The sequence below is a fragment of the Stegodyphus dumicola genome, chromosome 1 (assembly GCF_044657685.1).
Source record: "Stegodyphus dumicola isolate Sdum_Otavi_A_Nest chromosome 1, ASM4465768v1".
Taxonomy (NCBI): domain Eukaryota; kingdom Metazoa; phylum Arthropoda; class Arachnida; order Araneae; family Eresidae; genus Stegodyphus; species Stegodyphus dumicola.
Window position 1 is genome coordinate 130,194,263 of NC_140768.1, and position 19,773 is coordinate 130,214,035.

Consider the following 19,773-nt stretch of genomic DNA (forward strand, 5'->3'; position numbering starts at 1 on the left):
TAAACTTGTTCTCCGATTTTAAAATTTTTTGGTATTGATCTCCGATTAAAGTACTCAGCATATTTTTGTTGTTTATCACTTGCAATTAAATTGGCTTCTTCAGCTGCTTGTTGTAACCTTATTTTTAAATGCTGTAAGTAATCCATTGCCAATTCACTTAGATTAGATGGTATAGGTATTTCTGCTGACCATGAAGACTTCAGTACTGCTAAAGAACCTCTTGGTTGTCTTCCATACATCAGCTGAAATGGTGAGACACCCATGGTGCAGTTTGGTACTTCTCTGTATGCAAAGAGCAGGTATGGGATGTGCTTATCCCAATTTGAAGGATCAGTCCTGATGACATGATGTAACATTTGCTTGAAGGACTTGTTCCATCTTTCTACTAATCCATTTGAAGCACTGTAAGGAGGTGTAGAGAACCTAGTCTTTTCTGGAATTCTTTAGTTAATTTTGAAACAAAGTTACTGCCGTTGTCACTAGCTATTGTATTAGGGATTCCTGTTCTCATGAAAATCTCCAAAAGCACGTCACAAGTGGCTTTTGCTGTCAAGCTTCTCAGTGGAATGGCTTCTGGGCATCGGGAATGTTGATCTACCAGGTATAGCACGTATTTATGTTTCCTAGCAGAAGGAAGTTCAATAGGTCCAATAACGTCGATGTTAACTGTTTCGAAAGGTAATCCTGGCCTTCTGACTGGTGTGATGGGAATCTTCTCAGATCGCTTTTCTGGACTCTTCAACTGACAATCTTTGCATGTTTTACAAAAGGTTTTGAAATCTTGTGCTAATCCACGCCAAAAAATAACCGTAATTTCCGGAAGAAAGGCCACACCAGTGTAAATGCAGCACTCGAGAAAAGTGGTGGGAAAAAAATTAAAATTACACAGAAACGCCGCAATAAATTAAATTGCGCATGACATCGTCGTGGGCCATATAGTTGCAAAATTTCAACCTGTGTCCTGATATATGACATATCAGTTAAGAAAAATGCATGAAATGAAACCATAGCTCAAAAATAAATTAAAGGTAAGAAATGTTGCAAATATATTTACGTTCACGAATATGCTTATATTTACCCACTAAAGAAGTCCATATTTGTAATACTCAGACTATATTATAAAAAATGTTGTAACAAGGAAATATTAAATTTGGATTACAAAATGAAATTTTAAATTTTACTTAAAAAAGTAATTACAGCAAATTATACATCATATGAAGCCATCAAAATATGATTCTTCACTATCTGAATTAAAAAGATTTAGTAAATCCTGATCTAAGTCTTCCAGATCATCACATTCATCCTCTTCGTTTACAGTCTCTTTATCTAAGGCTATAATTTCAGCTCCTTTGAACCCTGCTATTATTGACGATGTTTTTACCAATTTCCACACACTTTGCAACTTCTTCTTCATAAGATGCTCTACGCATTTTATCGCTTTTGGTATACGTATGCAATCCTTCACTCGTCCAACACTCCATCGCTTTCGGACTTCAGTTTTGAAGGATTTATTACCTGACAAATCTAATAGTTGTAAGATTTTTGTCAAACCACCAAGAATTATTGCTATGGTCGTAGACAATTTTTGATATCTGCTTTTCACTGACTCAAGTAACTGAGCACGCATCGAATCCATTGTTAATAACCCTTTTGGTTGGAAAAAAGATCCCTTACGACACTGGCAGACTTTTTTGTAGCCACTTATGCATGATTGTTTCGCACATCCAGCCGTTCTCGTTTGCACAAATAATTATGTCATTAGGAAAATCTACCTTCGGAATAGTTTTTCGTTTAAAAATGATCATCGGCTTTAGCTTGTCACCGTTTACGGCACAAGCTAGCACACATGTAAATGACGTTCTTTCATGCCCTGTCGTAAGCACACAGTTTTTGCACCAGTTTCTTCAACAGTTCTGTTTGCAGGAGAGTTGAAAGCTAACGGTGTTTCATCCATGTTTATTATCTGTGGCCAAAGAAGTTTTTTTTTTTTTTTTTTCCCAATAATATCTGTCACATATTTTAGAAAAGATGCTTTTTATCCTGCCAGTCCATTGGTAATTGTTGCCCGACTGTTGTTCTAGTACGCCCAGAAATATTTTTTCTTTTCATAAATCTGCTATACCAGCAACGCCTTCCTTTAAAATCATTTATGTTCATTCATTTTGCTATAAATTTTGCTTGTAAGGGAATTTTTACAGTCGAAATTGCCATTCCCTTTCCTCGTTGCTCCTTTATCCAGTTTGCAAGGTCGTCTTCTAGATTCGGCCACCTTACAGTACCACTTGTTTTGGCTCGTTTCTGTTGTGGCATATTTTTAAGTTCTTTTTCAGTTCTACAATGTCGAATACAACGTTGAACTCGTCCACTTCAAACTCTCGAGCTGCTGCTCTATTTCCAATTTGTTCAGCACATGAAATTACATTAAGCTTATAACCAGCAGTATAGCTTCTGTGTCGTTTAGGTGCCATTTTCAAAAATTTTCCACTCCCTTCTTACTTAAAAACTATCCAACATATACTTGTACCCAAACTGATGGGATATGTATCTGGCAGAATGCCAAGAAAAATCATTCAAAATGATGAGAATGCAGATTTGAAAGGGGGAAGAAAGTTATTATTGTGAGATCCCTTTTAGGGTGAATAAGGCATGTAGGTCCGTTCAAGGGAAAGAATGTGAACAAAATAACGTTCGCAAAAAGCAACTGAGTGGTTTTTTGTGGGGGAACAGCACCAGTTTACGTACAATGACAAGGCCATCCAAACTATGTACAATGACAAAGTTATTCAAACTGTGTACAATGACCATCATAGGAAATATTTTATTTTTAGTGCACCTAAATGCCGCATGGGTAGAAACGCCGCACCCGCTGAAAATTTAAGTTTTAAACACTTAAACGCCGCGGTGTTTCTTCCGGAAATTACGCTAATACTGTATTCGTTCCTTTGTTTTCCTTATTCCTAGATGGAAACTGAAAATGGAACTATGTGCTAATTTCAACACTTGTGCTCTTCTACTAAGCGAAAGCACTAACTGAAAAGCAGTCTGTCCTAATATTTTTCTTGGTGATGTAACAGATGATCAATAAATAATTTCCTTTTTTCTATAGCTAGCTAGCTTCCATGCTTCTCTCAGCAAGGGACAGTTAGCTTGCTCTTCGCGTAGGTGTTCAGCAGACGACAAGTCTGTGTTTACATAAGCACTCCCCTTCCTCCTCTTTGTTTTTCTCCTCCAAAAGCATTAGAGGGGGGGGACTCGATGCTGTCATTTGACTGTGCATTGGCGAATAAACTTTGTGAGTTTTCGCCTCCGTAATTATTTCTTTCTGTGCTTGATTCTTCTGCCGCAGGACTAATCAACAGTTTGTGTATTTCTGGAGTTATTAAGCAAGTCACATTTAGCTTATCGTTCACTGCAATTATGTATCCACAAAATTAAATATATTGCTTCCAATGTCTTTATGGTAAATAGGTACATGGCAAACTTTTGCTTCAATTGGTTGTCCGAAAGCAAGTGTTAGCAATATTTTACCTCCTTCTCTCTGCTCTAAATCTGGAATGAGCGATGAATGTACGATCATTATCTGCGTTCCAGAGTCTAAAATAGCTTCGATTTTCTCAGAGTTAATAAAAACATCTACTTTTTGCAGTGGTTTAACGATGCGTTTTGCTAATTCGGATCGTAGATGGAATGAGTCTACTTTAGCTATGGTGGCTTCTTCTTTTGATGTTCTGTTTGAATTTTTTTGAGTTTTGGAATCATCCTGTCCCTTCTTATTTACTGCAGTTTCATTCTTTCTTCTTTTGTCTGGGCAATCTCTTGCGATGTGTTGATAGTTGCCACAAATATAACATTCTTTTCTTCTCACATGAGATCTTTCTTGTTTCGAATATTCTCTTCTCATGTGTGGCGTAATATATTTATCTTGTGTACATGTTGTATCCGAGAATCTCGGTGATCGTTTAATTTCATTTCGGACTTCGTCGAAAGATTTTCCTTTGGCCGTGAAATAAATATCACATTCTGTAGCTAATTCTTGAGGCTTCAGCCATTTATTTCCTTGGCCTATTGCGACGTGTGCAGCTGTTTCTTCATCTAAAGCTTGGAATAATTTATCCAAAATAATTAACTCCTTGAGTGATTCAAAATCCTTTACTTCTCTTGACTTGCAGTAATAGTCCCATGTAGCTGTTAGTCGTGAAGCGAACTGGATATGTGTTTTGCCGGAATAACGTTTAGTTCTTCTGAAGTTTTCTAAACAGGTTTGAGGAGTAGGTTGGTATTCCTTCAGAACAAGAGTTTTCACTTTTTCGTAATTTTGCAGATTTTTCTCCTTTATATAAACAATAACATTTGAAGCTTTTTCTCCAATTAATTTCAATAATATTTCCGATTTGTATTCTTCGGGAACCTTCTTGTGCTTAAATGCTCTTTCGATAGAATTGAAAAATATATTCCATGCTTCTGCTCTCTTCAGTACTGGTATAGTCAGTGTTTCTATTCCTTTGATCAGCTTATCGAGGGAAATTTCGGTTTCTCGCCCTGTGTTTTGGAATGAAGGTGTCGGACTCCTACTTCCTTCATTTTGAGTTGCTCGAATCTTCGCTTATTCTATTTCGTGTTCTCTTTCTGGTTTTAATCTTTCTTCCTCCATTTGTATTCTTTCCATTTCTTCTTTTCTTTTTCTATTCTCCACTGTAGTAATCAGAATTTCTTTCACGAAATCAGCATCTTCGACGTATTCCTTGCTATTCTGAAGTTTGTGTTTCAGTTCTACCAGCTTCAAATCTGGTGATGCTTCTTCGCCAATTTCCAATAGAATTGTTACTAAATCCTCTTTCTTTGCGTTTTTGAACATTTTCTTTTATTCTCCTTTAGAATCAAGCTTTTAGAACTTGCGATTAAATAATTCTCATGTTCCTACTCCCTTTTGCAAATGCGAACTTCTTTCATGAGTTAGGCTTAGCTTTACTCCATTTCTGTTTTCAATCCTCTAAGCTTCTAACCTCTCTGATGATTCCGTAAGAGAGTGTGTTGTAATGGCTTCGTCGTTTAATAAAGCACCATTTAGCAAGACAAAACAAGCATTCATTAAAAATGTGGTTCAAAGCATAACAGTAACTCAGTGCCAATACATTGCTGCTACTGCAGGGAAAAATCTACAACCTTCCTCTTCCAAGGCTAACATGCAACTCTCAGTAAATACATTAACCCTTCTTGGAGAAGAGCTACATGCGCCAAGCATGCTCTGTTGATCGCCAGTCTCCAGATATCACAAACATCAGAATGAAAAACTTCTTCTATATCATCTTCATTTATTACCGCTTCTCCATATTTACATTAATTGGAAAATTTCAATTTTTTTTTGGTGATATCCGAAAACCGTTAAAATTAGCGGCTATCATCAAATTTAGCTGTTCACTATACATATTTGGCTATGCATCGTGAGCTTAGTGACTAACGACATGTTGTTCCGTTAAATTTTATCTTGCTTCTATCATGCACTGAGACAAGCCTGAATTGTATTAGTTTAGTTATTTATTATATTTATGTCTATTTCTTGCACATGCTTAAGGCTTATCAGAGTTCTGAATAAAACAATTCCCACCATATACTTAAGCCTTATTGAGGGCCAACACTATATATCTTACTGCCTGATGCAGTCTCGGAATAAAAGGTCCTAAATTCTGCGACTCTATGCGGCCAAACGAGCCATGGCGATGGTTCTGGGTTTATGCAAATAACAAATCAGTTATTCTTACTTCAAATAGCCCTAAGTGTAATCTTTGGGTCTATGAGTATCATCAACAAAATCTATTTTTAGCATATGGCAAGAAATTTGTGGTAAATTCTTCTTCACCAACATTTTTTAGCGCATTCAACTTAAATCTGTAATCATCGCCAAGCGTAATGTCAACAAAAAAGGTTACCATACTCCTTTATTATTCAATTACTAACATAAAAAAATTGTTTATGCTTCGCTATTTAAGTTATTACTTAATTTGTTGTTTTAATAAGCATGCAGCGATGAAAGGAAAGTATAATAAATAATGATTTGCCAGGTTGGCGTCAGATCAACGATGTATCTATGTGTAAAGTTTTGGTTTGAGATGTCTGCCAAGCAGATACACAACAATGGAAACAAATTGCTAATCGTACAAATTGTTTTATGCTAAAATGATTGTTTCTTCAATAACAAGGTATTTTATTTAGTGTCGAAGCGAAATAAAAAATCGGAACTCTCCAGATGTTTTATTATGCGCAGAGGGGGGAATTAAATGCGCATGCATAAAACCTACGAGAAAACGTTGTTGGTGTTTTTCAGATCCGGATTTTAGATCATTCCGGATAATGGACGTTCGTATTTCGGACTTTGTACTGTAATAATTTTCTTACTGATTTGCAATAATAATAATATATGGATGGCAGATAATGGCAAGTTGAGAAGGCCCAGTAAATCAGGAATTGACTGTTTATTTATATACAACAGCCTTAAGGTTCTAGCTAATCTGCACCACTCCTGTTTATTCAGTGTTCATGTCTCAGATTAAATCTTTCAAAGAGAAATAGCAGTTCAATGTAACACAAAGTGAGGTATAAGAATATACAGTACACTCCCGATTATCCGCGGAATTGGGTGGTGCGGCCGCCGCGGATAACAAAAAATGCGAATAATCCGAAAAAAGCTGAAAATGGGTATAGCAAATAAGAAAACAGTCATTCAAACTTTGAAAAATCGTTTTATGTACAATAAAACATAAAATAAACAGCAGGAAATGTTTAACTAACGCTCAATATTTTAGCTTATTACGCTTAATATATTCTCTCCGTAAAGTCCAATTTCTCGAATTCCATGTCGCTGCTATAAATGAGTCAACCAGCCAGAAGACGCATCAAAATTTCCTTTCAGGCCTAACAACTCAAAAAAAGGTTCTTGCCTTCGCCGCAATGATAGGACCATTTACAGGAGTACCCTCTTTTCGAACTTGAGCTAACCACTCTGTCAATGCCATGTCTAGCTCATCAAAGGTAGAACCCTTCATAGTTTATCGCGTTTTCATTGCGAAAGCACTGTCCGACATCGATGCAAAGTTCACCAGTTTGTCTTTTTGCTTTAGAATGTCACACACTGTTGTTTCCGCGATTCTGTAATCCAATTTCTTTTGCTGCCTTGTAGTGCCGTTTGCTACTTTGGAAATTTATTCTAGTTTTTGCGCAATCGTCAACACAACCTTCTTTTGTTTTCCTGACGTTTTAAATCGGTAACGAAAAACTCAAAACCAAAACGCACAAGCACTGAACACAATAAAAGATAAGAAATAAACTCCGGTTCGCAAACACTATCAGGCTTAAACTAACAATGGCGAGTGGGAGGAAGTGGACGTGTCAGTAAGATTAAGACGAGAGACGTCGGTGGAGCGGGCACTGCAGGGGTGAGTAAGAAATCACTTACACATCAGAGGGGAAGGTTCCGAGAAGGCCTATGATATTTTTGCCATAAATAAACACGATGTTAGCAAATTTAACGTTTCTCTCGGTTTTGTGAACATTTTTATTTTCTTTGCTTTATGCTTGTAAAAAAAAAAAAAAAAAAAAAAAAAAAAAACTTTGTTTGACAGGCGCGGATAATCGGGAGTCTACTGTATAGCGAAATTTCGGCGAGATATCTCGATTGATTAGCAGTTCAATCCTGGGGGCCACTATAATAAGAAATTACATACAGTCAAAAGTCTTTAATCCGGACTCGTCGGGACTTCGGCAATTCCGGATTATAGATCATCAGTTTAAATCTGGTAAGATGGCATGCAGAAATTACAAAATTAAAAATATGAAACCGTAATTTATAAAATAATGAGCAATTATGATCTATAGGGTATCAAAATTTACAAAAAAAAGGAAGCTTAATATTTATTTGTTTACTTTATTAAACATTTCTTTCAATGCACACATGCGTAAAGCATACCTTACACATAGCCGAAATTAGAAAATTGCAACCAGAAAACTATTTGATTTATATTCGTGATATTTATAATGACGAGGAATTTGATTTAAATCATATCAAAGACTGAGTACATTGAGATTAAATACTAAATTTAGTAAGGAATTATAAGCCGAATAAAATAAAAACATCTGCCCTGAAGATAAGGATAGTGCTGACAGATCCACTTCCAGTTCATTGCGCGCCGCAACGTCCCCCCCCCGGCACAGAGCAGGGTGAAATTGATAAACAGATTTCGGAATGGTTAGATAAACAAAGGATATGCCTTTATCCATTTTTTGTAGCAATTCGTTTTTTTGTTTGATGGACATCGAAACATACTTTCGTTTTCTAGATCCTTTGGGAGCTCCAGCATCGGAAATTCTATTTGACATAATCGAAAGTTCAAGCTTACTTTTATAAAATTGCTCTTACAGTCTGCAAAAAATAATAAGCCGGATCCAATTCGAAGATTAAGGAACAACGCAATCATCAACATTAACTGAAGTAGATAATTTTAGCTTATACCATCTGTTATACATTAAATGCGCACGCGAAAACGTATTCTGCGCTTGCGCAGTCATAAATGTCTTGCGCGCACGCATAAAACGCCTATGCGCATGCGTAGAAAGATTTTAGCTTTGAGGTCCGGATTATGGGTGTCCGAATTAACGACTTTTGACTGTATTTCTTTATGCTCAGCATCTGCAAACATGAAAAGTCTTTTAATTTTTCTACATTTGCTGTAACAAATTTTATATGTCTGTATTTTAATTGTAATCATTTCTAAATGGGTTATGAGAAAAGGCAATTAGTCAGCTCCATCCCGAACATTGTTGTAAGCAATTTCAACGCAATACCCAGTTCCTAAAAGTTCTCTATTCTTTTGCTTTCTTATTGCTACAAGTAGTACTTTTTAAAGAGTTTTTAGTAAAGTGTTAGATTAAAATATCTACTAATGAAATCATCAAATTCTTTCAGTTGTTTTGAAATGAGGATATCTTTTATTAATTAATAAAGACACTGTTATGTATATACATATTTTTCTTATATAATGGAAAAATGGAGATTCATATAGATCCCAGATTTTGAGCATACATAATCCTCCACCCAAACATGTACACCTTGAAATCTGCAGTTTGAATTGCAATTTTTTTATGAATATGATGACGTTTTGATTAAAAAACTGGACAGCTTAAGAATAATGTGTGGTCACTTAAGAGATTATAAGATATAGTTCAAATTTTCCTTTTAAATTTAATCTATCTATTATTTAATAAAAGCTAACTGATTTAAAAACAGTGCAGTTAATCCTCTCTGTTATTATTAATTAGTACAGTAGAAAACAAGAAATCCATAATGATTGGGACTAGAGGTTGTGTGGATTTTGTGAATAGTAAAGGACAGAAAGGATGAATAGTAATATTTAGACTAAAAAGTGCAAACTAAATGAGGACATAAAGACATATGAAAATAAGGATCATTAATAAAGCATAAAATATTTCATTTTTTTTTTTTTTTTTTCACTTCAAACATTTTTCTGATAGAGGTTTATTTTAAAACTTTTGGGTGCTCCAGAATAAGTTTTTTTTTTTTTTTTTTTTTTTTTTTTTAAGGTTATATAGAGTCATAATCTCGTGCTCTGTCATCACTCTGTTGTTTAAAAATCTTTAGGTATTTCCAAAACTTCACTAAAATATATATTCTCTCTTCTGTTAAATTCACTATCTGTGTTGAAATCAGAATCATTTTCTTGCTGTGTCGAGCTCAAAACATTAAAATTATTATATAGTTTTTCTTTTATATAATAACTACTTTAGGCAGCTGACATCACAAGCAGCTAGTAAAAGAAATAGTTCACATAGGCGTAAATTTAATTTCTTATATATTGAAGGCAACTTGAAGTAAAGTGACAAAATTGGCAGTTTAGTTTATTTTGTATTTTACATGTTGTACAATCTACAGTCTTTTCAGAAATAAGAATGTTTTACTAATTTAATGAAATATATTGCATATGTGGACAAGATCTTCAAAATACCTCCTCAAATTGCCCATATTAAATGCATATATATAATAACTGTAGGATTAAGACAAGAACAATTTTGATTGAATGTACTTCACAGGTTAATTCTTTTTTACCAATATTAACCCTCTCAATTTGTGAACCGAAATCGCTTAAAAAATTGCGGGGTATTCCCCCCCTCGCATAGTTTAAATTTATATATATATATAGCAGAATTGAAAAATGCACTTTTTCTTTCTAGAAAATATTTTTTATATAGATTTTTATCTTGAGAAACTAAGTTGCCAGAAAAACCAGTTTCAGATGTTATAACAAAAAAAAAAAAAAAAAAAAAAAAAAAGGGAAAAAAAAAAAATCTTTTTAAAAATAAATTGCAGTTGAATTACAGTTAATTTATATTTATTGCATAATATAAAAAAGTAAAATGTATAAAATTTAAGAAAATATAAAGCGCTAAGAGAAAAATACCTGAAAAATGCAGTTTAGTATGATAGAGTTCAAACTTCACAGTCTTTGCACCAGATTCAATAAATCTAATTAATAATCAATATAATTATTAATCTAATCAATAATTCAATAATTTAATTAAATAATCAAGATAATCGTTGAATGTTTTCTAGCAGCCGTTTCTGTAAGATAAAAGCAGCAAAAAGTGAAGTTTGAGCGCTAATACCACGTGCCTTCAAATGCCACAATTTAGTGGACAACTAACGATATCTGTTGGCCAAAACATAAACTAAACACCTAATACTATATAAAATTTATTTCAATGGTTAAACAAGGAAAAAATGGGATGCACTCCTCAATAAAGGAAGAAAAACATATGCCCGCGGAAATCGTGGAATGAGCAAATTTTTCTACATTTGAGTTGCCCGTGGAATGATCAGCCAGAGGGTTAATGAAAAAGAAAAAATAAATAAATAAATAAACGCTTAATGAAAAAGAAATTTCATAAAATTTAATGTGTAAAGATATGTGTCTGAAAGAATATAAACAATTACATTCAGTATGCTAATTAAAAATGTATATTTTCGTCCTTTTTTCTTTAAGGTATTTATCGAGGATGATGATGATGAACAAGATGAACACACTAAAATTGAAGAACTGCACAAACGCAGGAACTTTTTAGCGTCATTTTGCAAACTGGTTGTTTATAATATAATAAGTGTCAAACAAGCTGCTGACATTTTCAAGCATTATGTAAAGTTTTACAATGATTACGGTGATATCATCAAAGCTACACTTGGTAAAGCTCGAGAAATCAACAAAGTAAATTGTGCCCGAACCATGGCAATGTCTTTGACTTCCCTGTTCTCTGAATTGAGAAATTCCACAACATCAGGTCAAATAAATCGGCAGGACGAAAATTTCCTTGCAATAAAAGAATTAGCCAAAAGATTTGCATTATCTTTTGGCTTAGATCAGGTAATTTAGTTTATTATGTATGTTATTTATTTTCTAGTGGTAGACATAATGATTTTAATTTTTCCTATTTTGATACATCTGTTAAGTTTTTGTGAAAATTGTTTTACTTTTGTGTCCTTAGGTGTGTAATTAATTTTATACAAATTTTACAGGTTTTTTTTTGGGGGGGGGAATGCTAAAAATTGACATAATTTAGGTCATTTGTTGCTGAATTTTAAACACATGCCTCTTGCAGATACTTCCACTAATGAAATTATCTTTATTATGACATCAAAAAAAAGCTTTCCTCTTTTTTTTTTTTTTCCTTTAAAGAATTCATCTATCATATATTGCCAAGTTTGATGACTTTTCAACATTTTGGTGATTTTTAAGGTCATTTTATGTATGGAAAGTTTTATTTAGTGATACATGAATTTTGTTGCATTTTTTTAATTCATAAAATTATAATTTTATTATGATATTGCAATAATTGTAATGTATTGCGTATTTTAGAAAAATAATGCGAAAGTAAAAATTTTTAATTTCATCTCTTAAAACATCTTTACTTATTTGTACTTAAAGGCCACTGGTAAACTCTTTACACCTTTGAAGTAATGAGAATTTTTCTTTTTTCCAGTTACTAATTTATTTTAGGCTAAGAGGGCAATTTGCTTAGAAGGGCTATTAATTTTGTTTTGACATTTTGCATTGATTCACTATAAACTGTAAATCACTTTTTAAATTGTTGCCACTAAATATTAGAGCCCGTATCATATTTAAAGAAATTAAATAATGAAGAATCTACATAAATGTATGTATGTTTCTCGCATTGTGATAAAACAGCGGTACCTAAAGTCATCAAATTTTGAATAATGTACATCTCCACCCAAATATGGTCCTCTGGAAGCCCAAATTTGGAATTTGTTTTATTATCTATTTCATTTTTTGTAAAGCATTTATGAGTTTTTGATTAAGAAACTCAATGATTTCAAAGCGAGCAATTGCAACACTGTACCGGGGGTGGGGGGTATCTCCAATGTGCAAAATTGTGTATCGGAAATTCTAAAGATACGCTTTTTTAAAATTATTTTGTGATATTGCTATTGAATTGAATTTTAAGTGCGAAGAACATGATATTTGATGAAAAAAGGTAGCACACAAAAAATGTTTAAAAAATGCCTCCTTAGATGTAATATAAAATCTAAAAGCCTTTGTTTTTTTTTTTAAGCCACACAGAAATAATGCAAGATAGAGGTCACATAATCTTTCAGTATTTTATGCCTATTTAAACTTCAGGTTTTAATTAAATACGTATGTTCAGGCAATGCATGATAATATAGACCTATTTCATTGGCATTATAGATCTTTTTAACAGCACTTTGTAGATAATTTAGGTCATTAACTTAGCCATGCTCGTGCAACTGGTGGGTCAGCATCTTTTTTCTTCATGAATGTGATTATGGTGTGCTGTAAAAATACTTCTCTTGTCTTCGATCAACTAAACCATCTGTTGACTGTCCCATCTTTCTCACAAACATTTATAAACCAAATGTCAACTCTGTGGTCTTTCTTGTTATGTATCAGTTTTATGTTTTCATTTTGGTTTTGCTGTGATTTGTAAATACAGTCAAAAATCGTTAATCCGGACTCGTCGGGACTTTGGCGATTCCGGATTATAGATCATCAGTTTAAATCTCGTAAGATGGCATGCAGAAATTCTAAAATTAAAAATATGAAACCGTAAGTTAGGAAATAAAGAACAATTATGATCTAAAGGGTATCAAAATTTGCAAAAAAAAAAAAAAAAAAAAAAAAAAAAAAACTTAATATTTATTAGCTTACTTTGTTAAACATTTCTTTCAATGTAAGTTGTTTAAGTTGCTTCGTTTATGTGATAATACTTTCTCTTTAATTCTATAAACAGACATAATTTCTTGTTCAGTTACAAAGTTCCGCTGTTCAAGTCCCGTTAATTGCTGTGCCGAGAATACCGACTAACTTGTCAATCGAAATTTTTTCATTTTCACTAACCTCTCTGTCACATTCTTCATGTCTTTATCCATTTTTTGCAGCAATTCCACTTTTTGTTTGATGGACATCGAAACATACTTTCGTTTTGTAGATCCTTTGGGAGCTCCAGCATCGAAAATTCTATTTCACATAATCGAAAGTTCAAGTTTACTTTTATAAAATTGCTCTTATAACCAGATAATTTTAGCTTATACCGTCCGTTATACATTAAACGCGCATGTGAAAACGTATTCTGCGTTTGCGCACACGCATATGCGCAGTCGTAAAGGTCTTACGCGCACGCGTAAACGCCTATGCGCATATGTCAGCGCGGCGCATGCGCAGAAAGTTTTTAGCTTTGAGGACTGGATTATAGATCATTCCGAATTATGGGTGTCCGAATTAACGACTTTTGACTGTATTTTCATGATTCTTCAAAATCTTGCATAAGAGAGGTTTGAAATTATTTAACTTAAAAGCAGCATTTTGTTGACTCATTTTTGGGAGTTGATCATTACAATTTAACAAGTCAACTTTATCCCTTTGACCCAGATCATTATATTTTTTGCCAGACTCCATGATAAAAATGACTAAACAGATTAAAACAATGAGCATTTTCTAAACAGACTATTCATTAAAAGTGTAAAGCTCAAAACAAGGGGAAGGTGTTTTGGCATGAAAGAGCAAGGACATTTGAAATTCCACTTTGTTAAACAGTTCAGTTGATCAGTCTTCTTTAAACATCAAATCAAGTTACTTGACAACATGTCTTAAATCAAAATCCAGTTGCTTGGCAACATGTCTTTGTTATTTGGCTATTTCTATACTCTATTTCAATCTTAATTGGCAATTTATCTTTCATTTGTTGACTTTATTTCAGTTTAAAATATTCATTCTAAAATATTTTGATAACATTAACTGCCTTCTTAATCACAACAAGTGATGAGTTTTCCATGTTTGTATATATAAATGGACTGAACTTCGTCAATTCGATAACAATATACGAACAATAAAATTCATTAAGTAGTTAAGCATTTTTCTTGTTAAAAATCACTTAATGCTTTTTACAAAAATTCTTGATTTTTCTCACACCAAATTTGCAAGTAGGCACATATAGAGTAGAACTCTAGTTATTGAAATCACTTAATCTGGTTTTTAGATAAAATAAAATTAACCTTAATATTAGTTTTTTTTATTTTTTAAAATTTTGTTCATAAATTCAATTTATATAAAAGTAAGGACAGTATAAATATTTTAAAGTAGGTATAAAATTATACTTAAAGAGAACATTAAGGAAGCTGCCATATTCTAAAAATAGGTTTAGGGAACATAGTAACATTAAGTCAATGTTCCACAGAAATGGGTTATATGCTTAAGCAAATGATTAAATATATATATTTATTTAATTTTGTTAAAGTGTGTGAGTGTGTTTTAAATCTTTATTTATAGTCTTTAACAAAATAGAGTACTAAAAAAATTGTCACTATTATCTCAGTAATAATTTGGCTATGAGGAAAAAAAAAATAACATGATGATTCTTTCTAAATCACATGAGTTCTCAGTTAGTCCCACTATTTGGAATTTTAGTGTATTTAGATACGTATGTTGTCGACCAAGTATGAAATCTTGCATTCTGTAAAATGCCGAAATTTGGCTGGCAATGAATGAAATGATTAAGCATTTCTTACATTGCCTGTGCATTCTATAGAATGCCAAATTACAAACTGGCAAAGTGTGAAACACATCTCCATATTATATACAGTGCCTAGGAAAAGTATGTAATAATCCGTGCAATATATTGGCAGTTGTAATGAATGTGATAGAGGTTAGTGTCTTAGAACTTCTGGAATAGTTTTAAAACAACTATATGCAAGATCACAGTTCATTTTATGTTCTAAGAAGTTGCTTAGAATTGAAGATATTCCTGACTGTGAGAGTCTTCTCTGGTCAGTATAATGGAAGTGGCCAAGGATTCGCCAAGTATATATGTAAAACAAAGTGCCAAAACATGAAATGTCTGTATGTGGAAAAGTAACGAAGTGAGTTCAAAATGTCATTCAAGCCTACCATGTTGTAACAAATAGGTTAATTTCAATTTCTTATTTTTTGTATGATTTTTTTTGTTTTAAATAAGAAAGGTTTAAATTTTCTTTCATACAACTTTCATTTTTCTTTATGTATTTTGAATAAAAACTTTTTAATGGTTATTATTTTTTTAAAATAACATTTGTATTTTTGAGGAATGCATGTCTTTTGAATAGCCTTACCATGACTCTTTTTCATACATTGTCGAAATAGCATTTCTCATTTATAGAATGATTATATAAACAATTGCCTAGGTCAAGTACAAAGTTGTTCTCATATTTCTTACTTTACTGAAAAAGAACAGGCAGTCTATAAAATTATTTATTCTACAATATCTAGAATGCCGGCATTTCATACTTTGCTAGTAACAAGTGATTCAGAGTTTAAAAATGCTTCGTGAAAGAACAGAAAATTTCTTCCAGTAAGTAGGCAATAAGACAGCCATCATTAATGAACATTGCCATGAAAATGAATTGATATACAGTCAAAAGTTGTTAATCCGGACACGCATAATCCGGAATGATCTGCAATCCAGACCTCAAAGCTACAAACTTTCTGTGCATGCATCAACGCATAATGCGTTCACGCATGCGCATATGCGTGTGCGCATAATACGGCGTGCAATGAACTGGAAGTTGATCTGTCAGCACTATACTTATCTTCAGGGCAGATGTTTTTATTTTATTCAGCTTATAATTCCTTACTAAATGTAGTATTTCATCTCGATGTATTCCGTCTTTGATATGATTTAAATCAAATTCCTCGTCGTTATAAATATCACGAGTACACATCAAATAGTTTTCTGGTTGCAATTTTCTAATTTCGACTATGTGTAATGTATGCTTTACGCATGCGCGCATTGAAAGAAATGTTTAATAAAGTAAACAAATAAATATTTTTTTTTTTTTTGTAAATTTTGATACCCTTTAGATCATAATTGTCCTTTATTTCATAAATTACGGTTTCATATTTTTAATTTTATAATTTCTGCATGCCATCTTACCAGATTTAAACTGATGATCTATAATCCGGAATCGCCAAAGTCCCGACGAGTCCAGATTAAAGACTTTTGACTGTATATAGTATTGTAGTTTAAGGTGCCTCAGATATGTGTTGGGCAGTATATTACGGACCATTCAGCACTTCTAGCATTAAGTCTTAATTTTTTTTTTTTTTTTTTTTTTTTTTTTTTTTTTTTTTTAAAGAGGCAAAGGCACTTAATGGCAAAGGGAAGCATTGGTCATGGGTATACAAGTAAGTAAATTTAGTACAGTTAAGGACATTAGTACAGTTAATTTTTATCTACATAAGTTTTTAAAATTACCCATTGTTTTTAAGCTGTTAAAGAAGTTTGTTGAATTGTAATGAAAAGTTTTGTGTTTAATTAATGAAATTATTTATTTGCTTAATCTATCGTAAAAATATTTTGTTTTGTGTTTATGGAGAAAAATATTTTTGAAATAAAATATAGTATTAAAAAATAGCAATAAATCTTTATTTGCATCATAATATTTTTAACATGCAAAGAAAAGCTAACACAAGTATCCAGATTTTTCAGATATACATGAAGTCTGTGGTGATATTTATTGATATCTAGAGTTTTAAGCTTACTCATAAACTATCAAAAACAACCAGTTGTATAAAATAAACTTTACTGGATACACTATAAACAATGTGAATTTTTTTCTTATGTGCATGAAAGTCAATTTCTCTCAATTACTTACTGTTAACCTATCTTTCTTTACCATTACTAATTACTTACAGTTTACAGCAAAAACGGCTAAAAGCAATTTGCTTGCATATGGTAAACTTATAAAATTTCTACATGAAATTTTCTTGATGTGTAGAGCTAATGTACCTTTTATTATTACTAATATGGTTTTGCTTAATAATCTGAGTATCACAAAATGCCGCTCTGGTTGGACTCGGTATCATATTTAATACGAGTTCAGTACTTGATTTTTTTTCAACCTGATTGTTTGATAATTTGTATCATTAGTTGGTGCTGGAAAAAATAAGTAAATAGATGCATTATTATTTTTTTTCTTATTAAAGGTTAAAAATCGGGATGCTGTAGCTGCTCTACATAGAGAAGGCATTTTGTTTACAGTAACACCAATAGAAAACCCAGCTGATCCATTAGGTCCTCCACCAAACTTGGCCTTTTTAGAAATATTAGCTGAATTCACAAACAAATTGATGAAATTGGATAAAAAAGTTGTCTTGAACTATCTAGACAGGCATATACAAGCTAGCATGCCTGGCACTCGATCTGAAGATTGGCAGCCATTAATTTTGTACAGAAACAGTTTAGTACATGGTGAAGCAGAACAGCCACCACCAAGGGCACCAGGTCGGCAATATCGAGGTAGGAAACGGCAGAGAGAAGATGATGATTTAAGGAATATGGAGGATGAAGGTAATATAGATCAAGATTCAGATCGAGAAGAGAATTGATTTTCTGTTTATTTCATTGAATATTCATATTTAACAAATACATTCAAATATTTTGTAACTATTTTCATAACTGTATTCATTGCTTTTGTATTACAATAAACTTCAAAACTGTATATGGTTTTTATTTATATAAAGGACTTTAATTTCATTTTTGCCAAGCATCTTGCCAACGAAGAGGGAAATATATCGTAAATATAAATTATAATATCGATGTGATACCAAGAAATCAATCCTTTAAAAATTTTCTACATCATTTTCAAAAAAAGTTTGTCATTTATTTATTTATTTATTTTTCCTATGAATGCAAAATTATTTTAGCAATCACCGATTTCTTCACTGTCACCACTTTTATCAGTACATAATTTCCATCATAAGTATCTAACAAATTTTCAACAAAGTAATTGCAATTCACATTTCTTTATTGATTTAATGCCTGCTATTATTATTATTATTATTATTATTTTTGTAAAAATAACTAGACTACTACTAGAACTGTTAGACTACATAAACTAAACAGTTCATGAACAGTCCTGGAAAGGCAAGGTGGTTTCTATAAAAAAAGGGGTACTATTCTGTTACAGTGGCGTCAGTTAAAAATGCATCGCATTTTTTATCTCGCCAGTTGTTGCCTATATAAAATTATGAAATAATAGAATTAAAAAAACTTTAAAAAATCAGTTCCATAAAAAGTAAATTTTTAAAAAATTTCTTAATTCTCAAAGAAAGTAATTTTTTTTTAAATTTTTAATCTACAATATTCTCCTGTTGAGAGGTTGGTGGTAGAGAAAGGGGTGGGACACCCTCGGACCTGTTCCCCTGGGGTGCTCTCTATCAAAAACTGGGGGTGGAACTGAGGTAAATAGCACTGCTACCTGTAAGGTTCTCAAGGCTGTTGCCAACTTGCACTCCTTGCCACAAGGAATTTCATTCACTTGGGCTGAGTATAGGTCAGTCAAGTGAGCACTAGCAACAACAACATTCTACGCATAAATAGAAAATAACGAAACAAAGCAAAATTCAGTCTAAGCAGGTGGCATAAAATATCATTTAATATTGTAGAAAAAATTTCAGTTTTTGAATATAACCAACGGCACATAAATTCTATCAAATCGGTGGCACGCAGTGCCTCGCTGATGATTATGTCTTGATTTAGAACTACCCCACAATCACTCCACAATTTGGATAGTTTCGGGGTCTACAAAATTATAACTGTGATTCACAGTGAAATGTTCATACCCAGCATTTCTTAATTCCTCTTTCTTATATCCTTTCCATCAGTTTGCAAATATAACGCTGACATCCGCGATGTTTTCCAACGTTGTATAACAATAATCGGGAATGGAGACCAGAAAATAATTTTTGCTTTTCCGGCATAAACCCTTGAATACCCATTATTCCAGAAGAATACAACCAATGTTGTTTTTTTATTTTTTTGAAATTATTTTAAAATAGTTAATCCAATTTATTGTCATACTATGGCTGATTTCTAACTAAATTTTTATTCTATTAGCTGATAAGTTGATAGCTTACTTATAATTTTTTAAAAAATATTAACAATACAACAATTTCTAATACATGAAAATATGAATGTGGGGAAAACATATGATAAAAGTTGGAGGGAGAAAAAATTAGAGCAGTGGAATTAAGAGTTTAACGAGATAATTTTTAAACTTTGAAGCAAGAACAGTAAAGCATTGCAAAAAACAACAGCATTATTAAAAAATAAACCATGCACATAACAAATCTTCATTTTTAACAAGCAGTGTTGTTATTTTCATGCTTGTTTTTGCTGTTGTATTCCAAATCTCAATAATTTTGT

The 19,773-nt window shown here is 32.5% G+C and overlaps 1 protein-coding gene across 1 annotated transcript in view; it reads left to right on the forward strand.

Moving 5' to 3' along the window:
• Positions 1–18,067, forward strand: part of SA1 (stromal antigen) — a 45,575-nt gene extending 27,508 nt beyond the window's left edge. Inside the window, exons 3-4 of the mRNA XM_035369591.2 lie at positions 11,049–11,423; positions 17,553–18,067. Coding sequence (XP_035225482.1) covers positions 11,049–11,423; positions 17,553–17,954 — 777 coding nt within the window. The 3' untranslated portion in view covers positions 17,955–18,067. The remainder of the gene's footprint in view (positions 1–11,048; positions 11,424–17,552) is intronic.
• Positions 18,068–19,773: the final 1,706 nt, after the last annotated feature.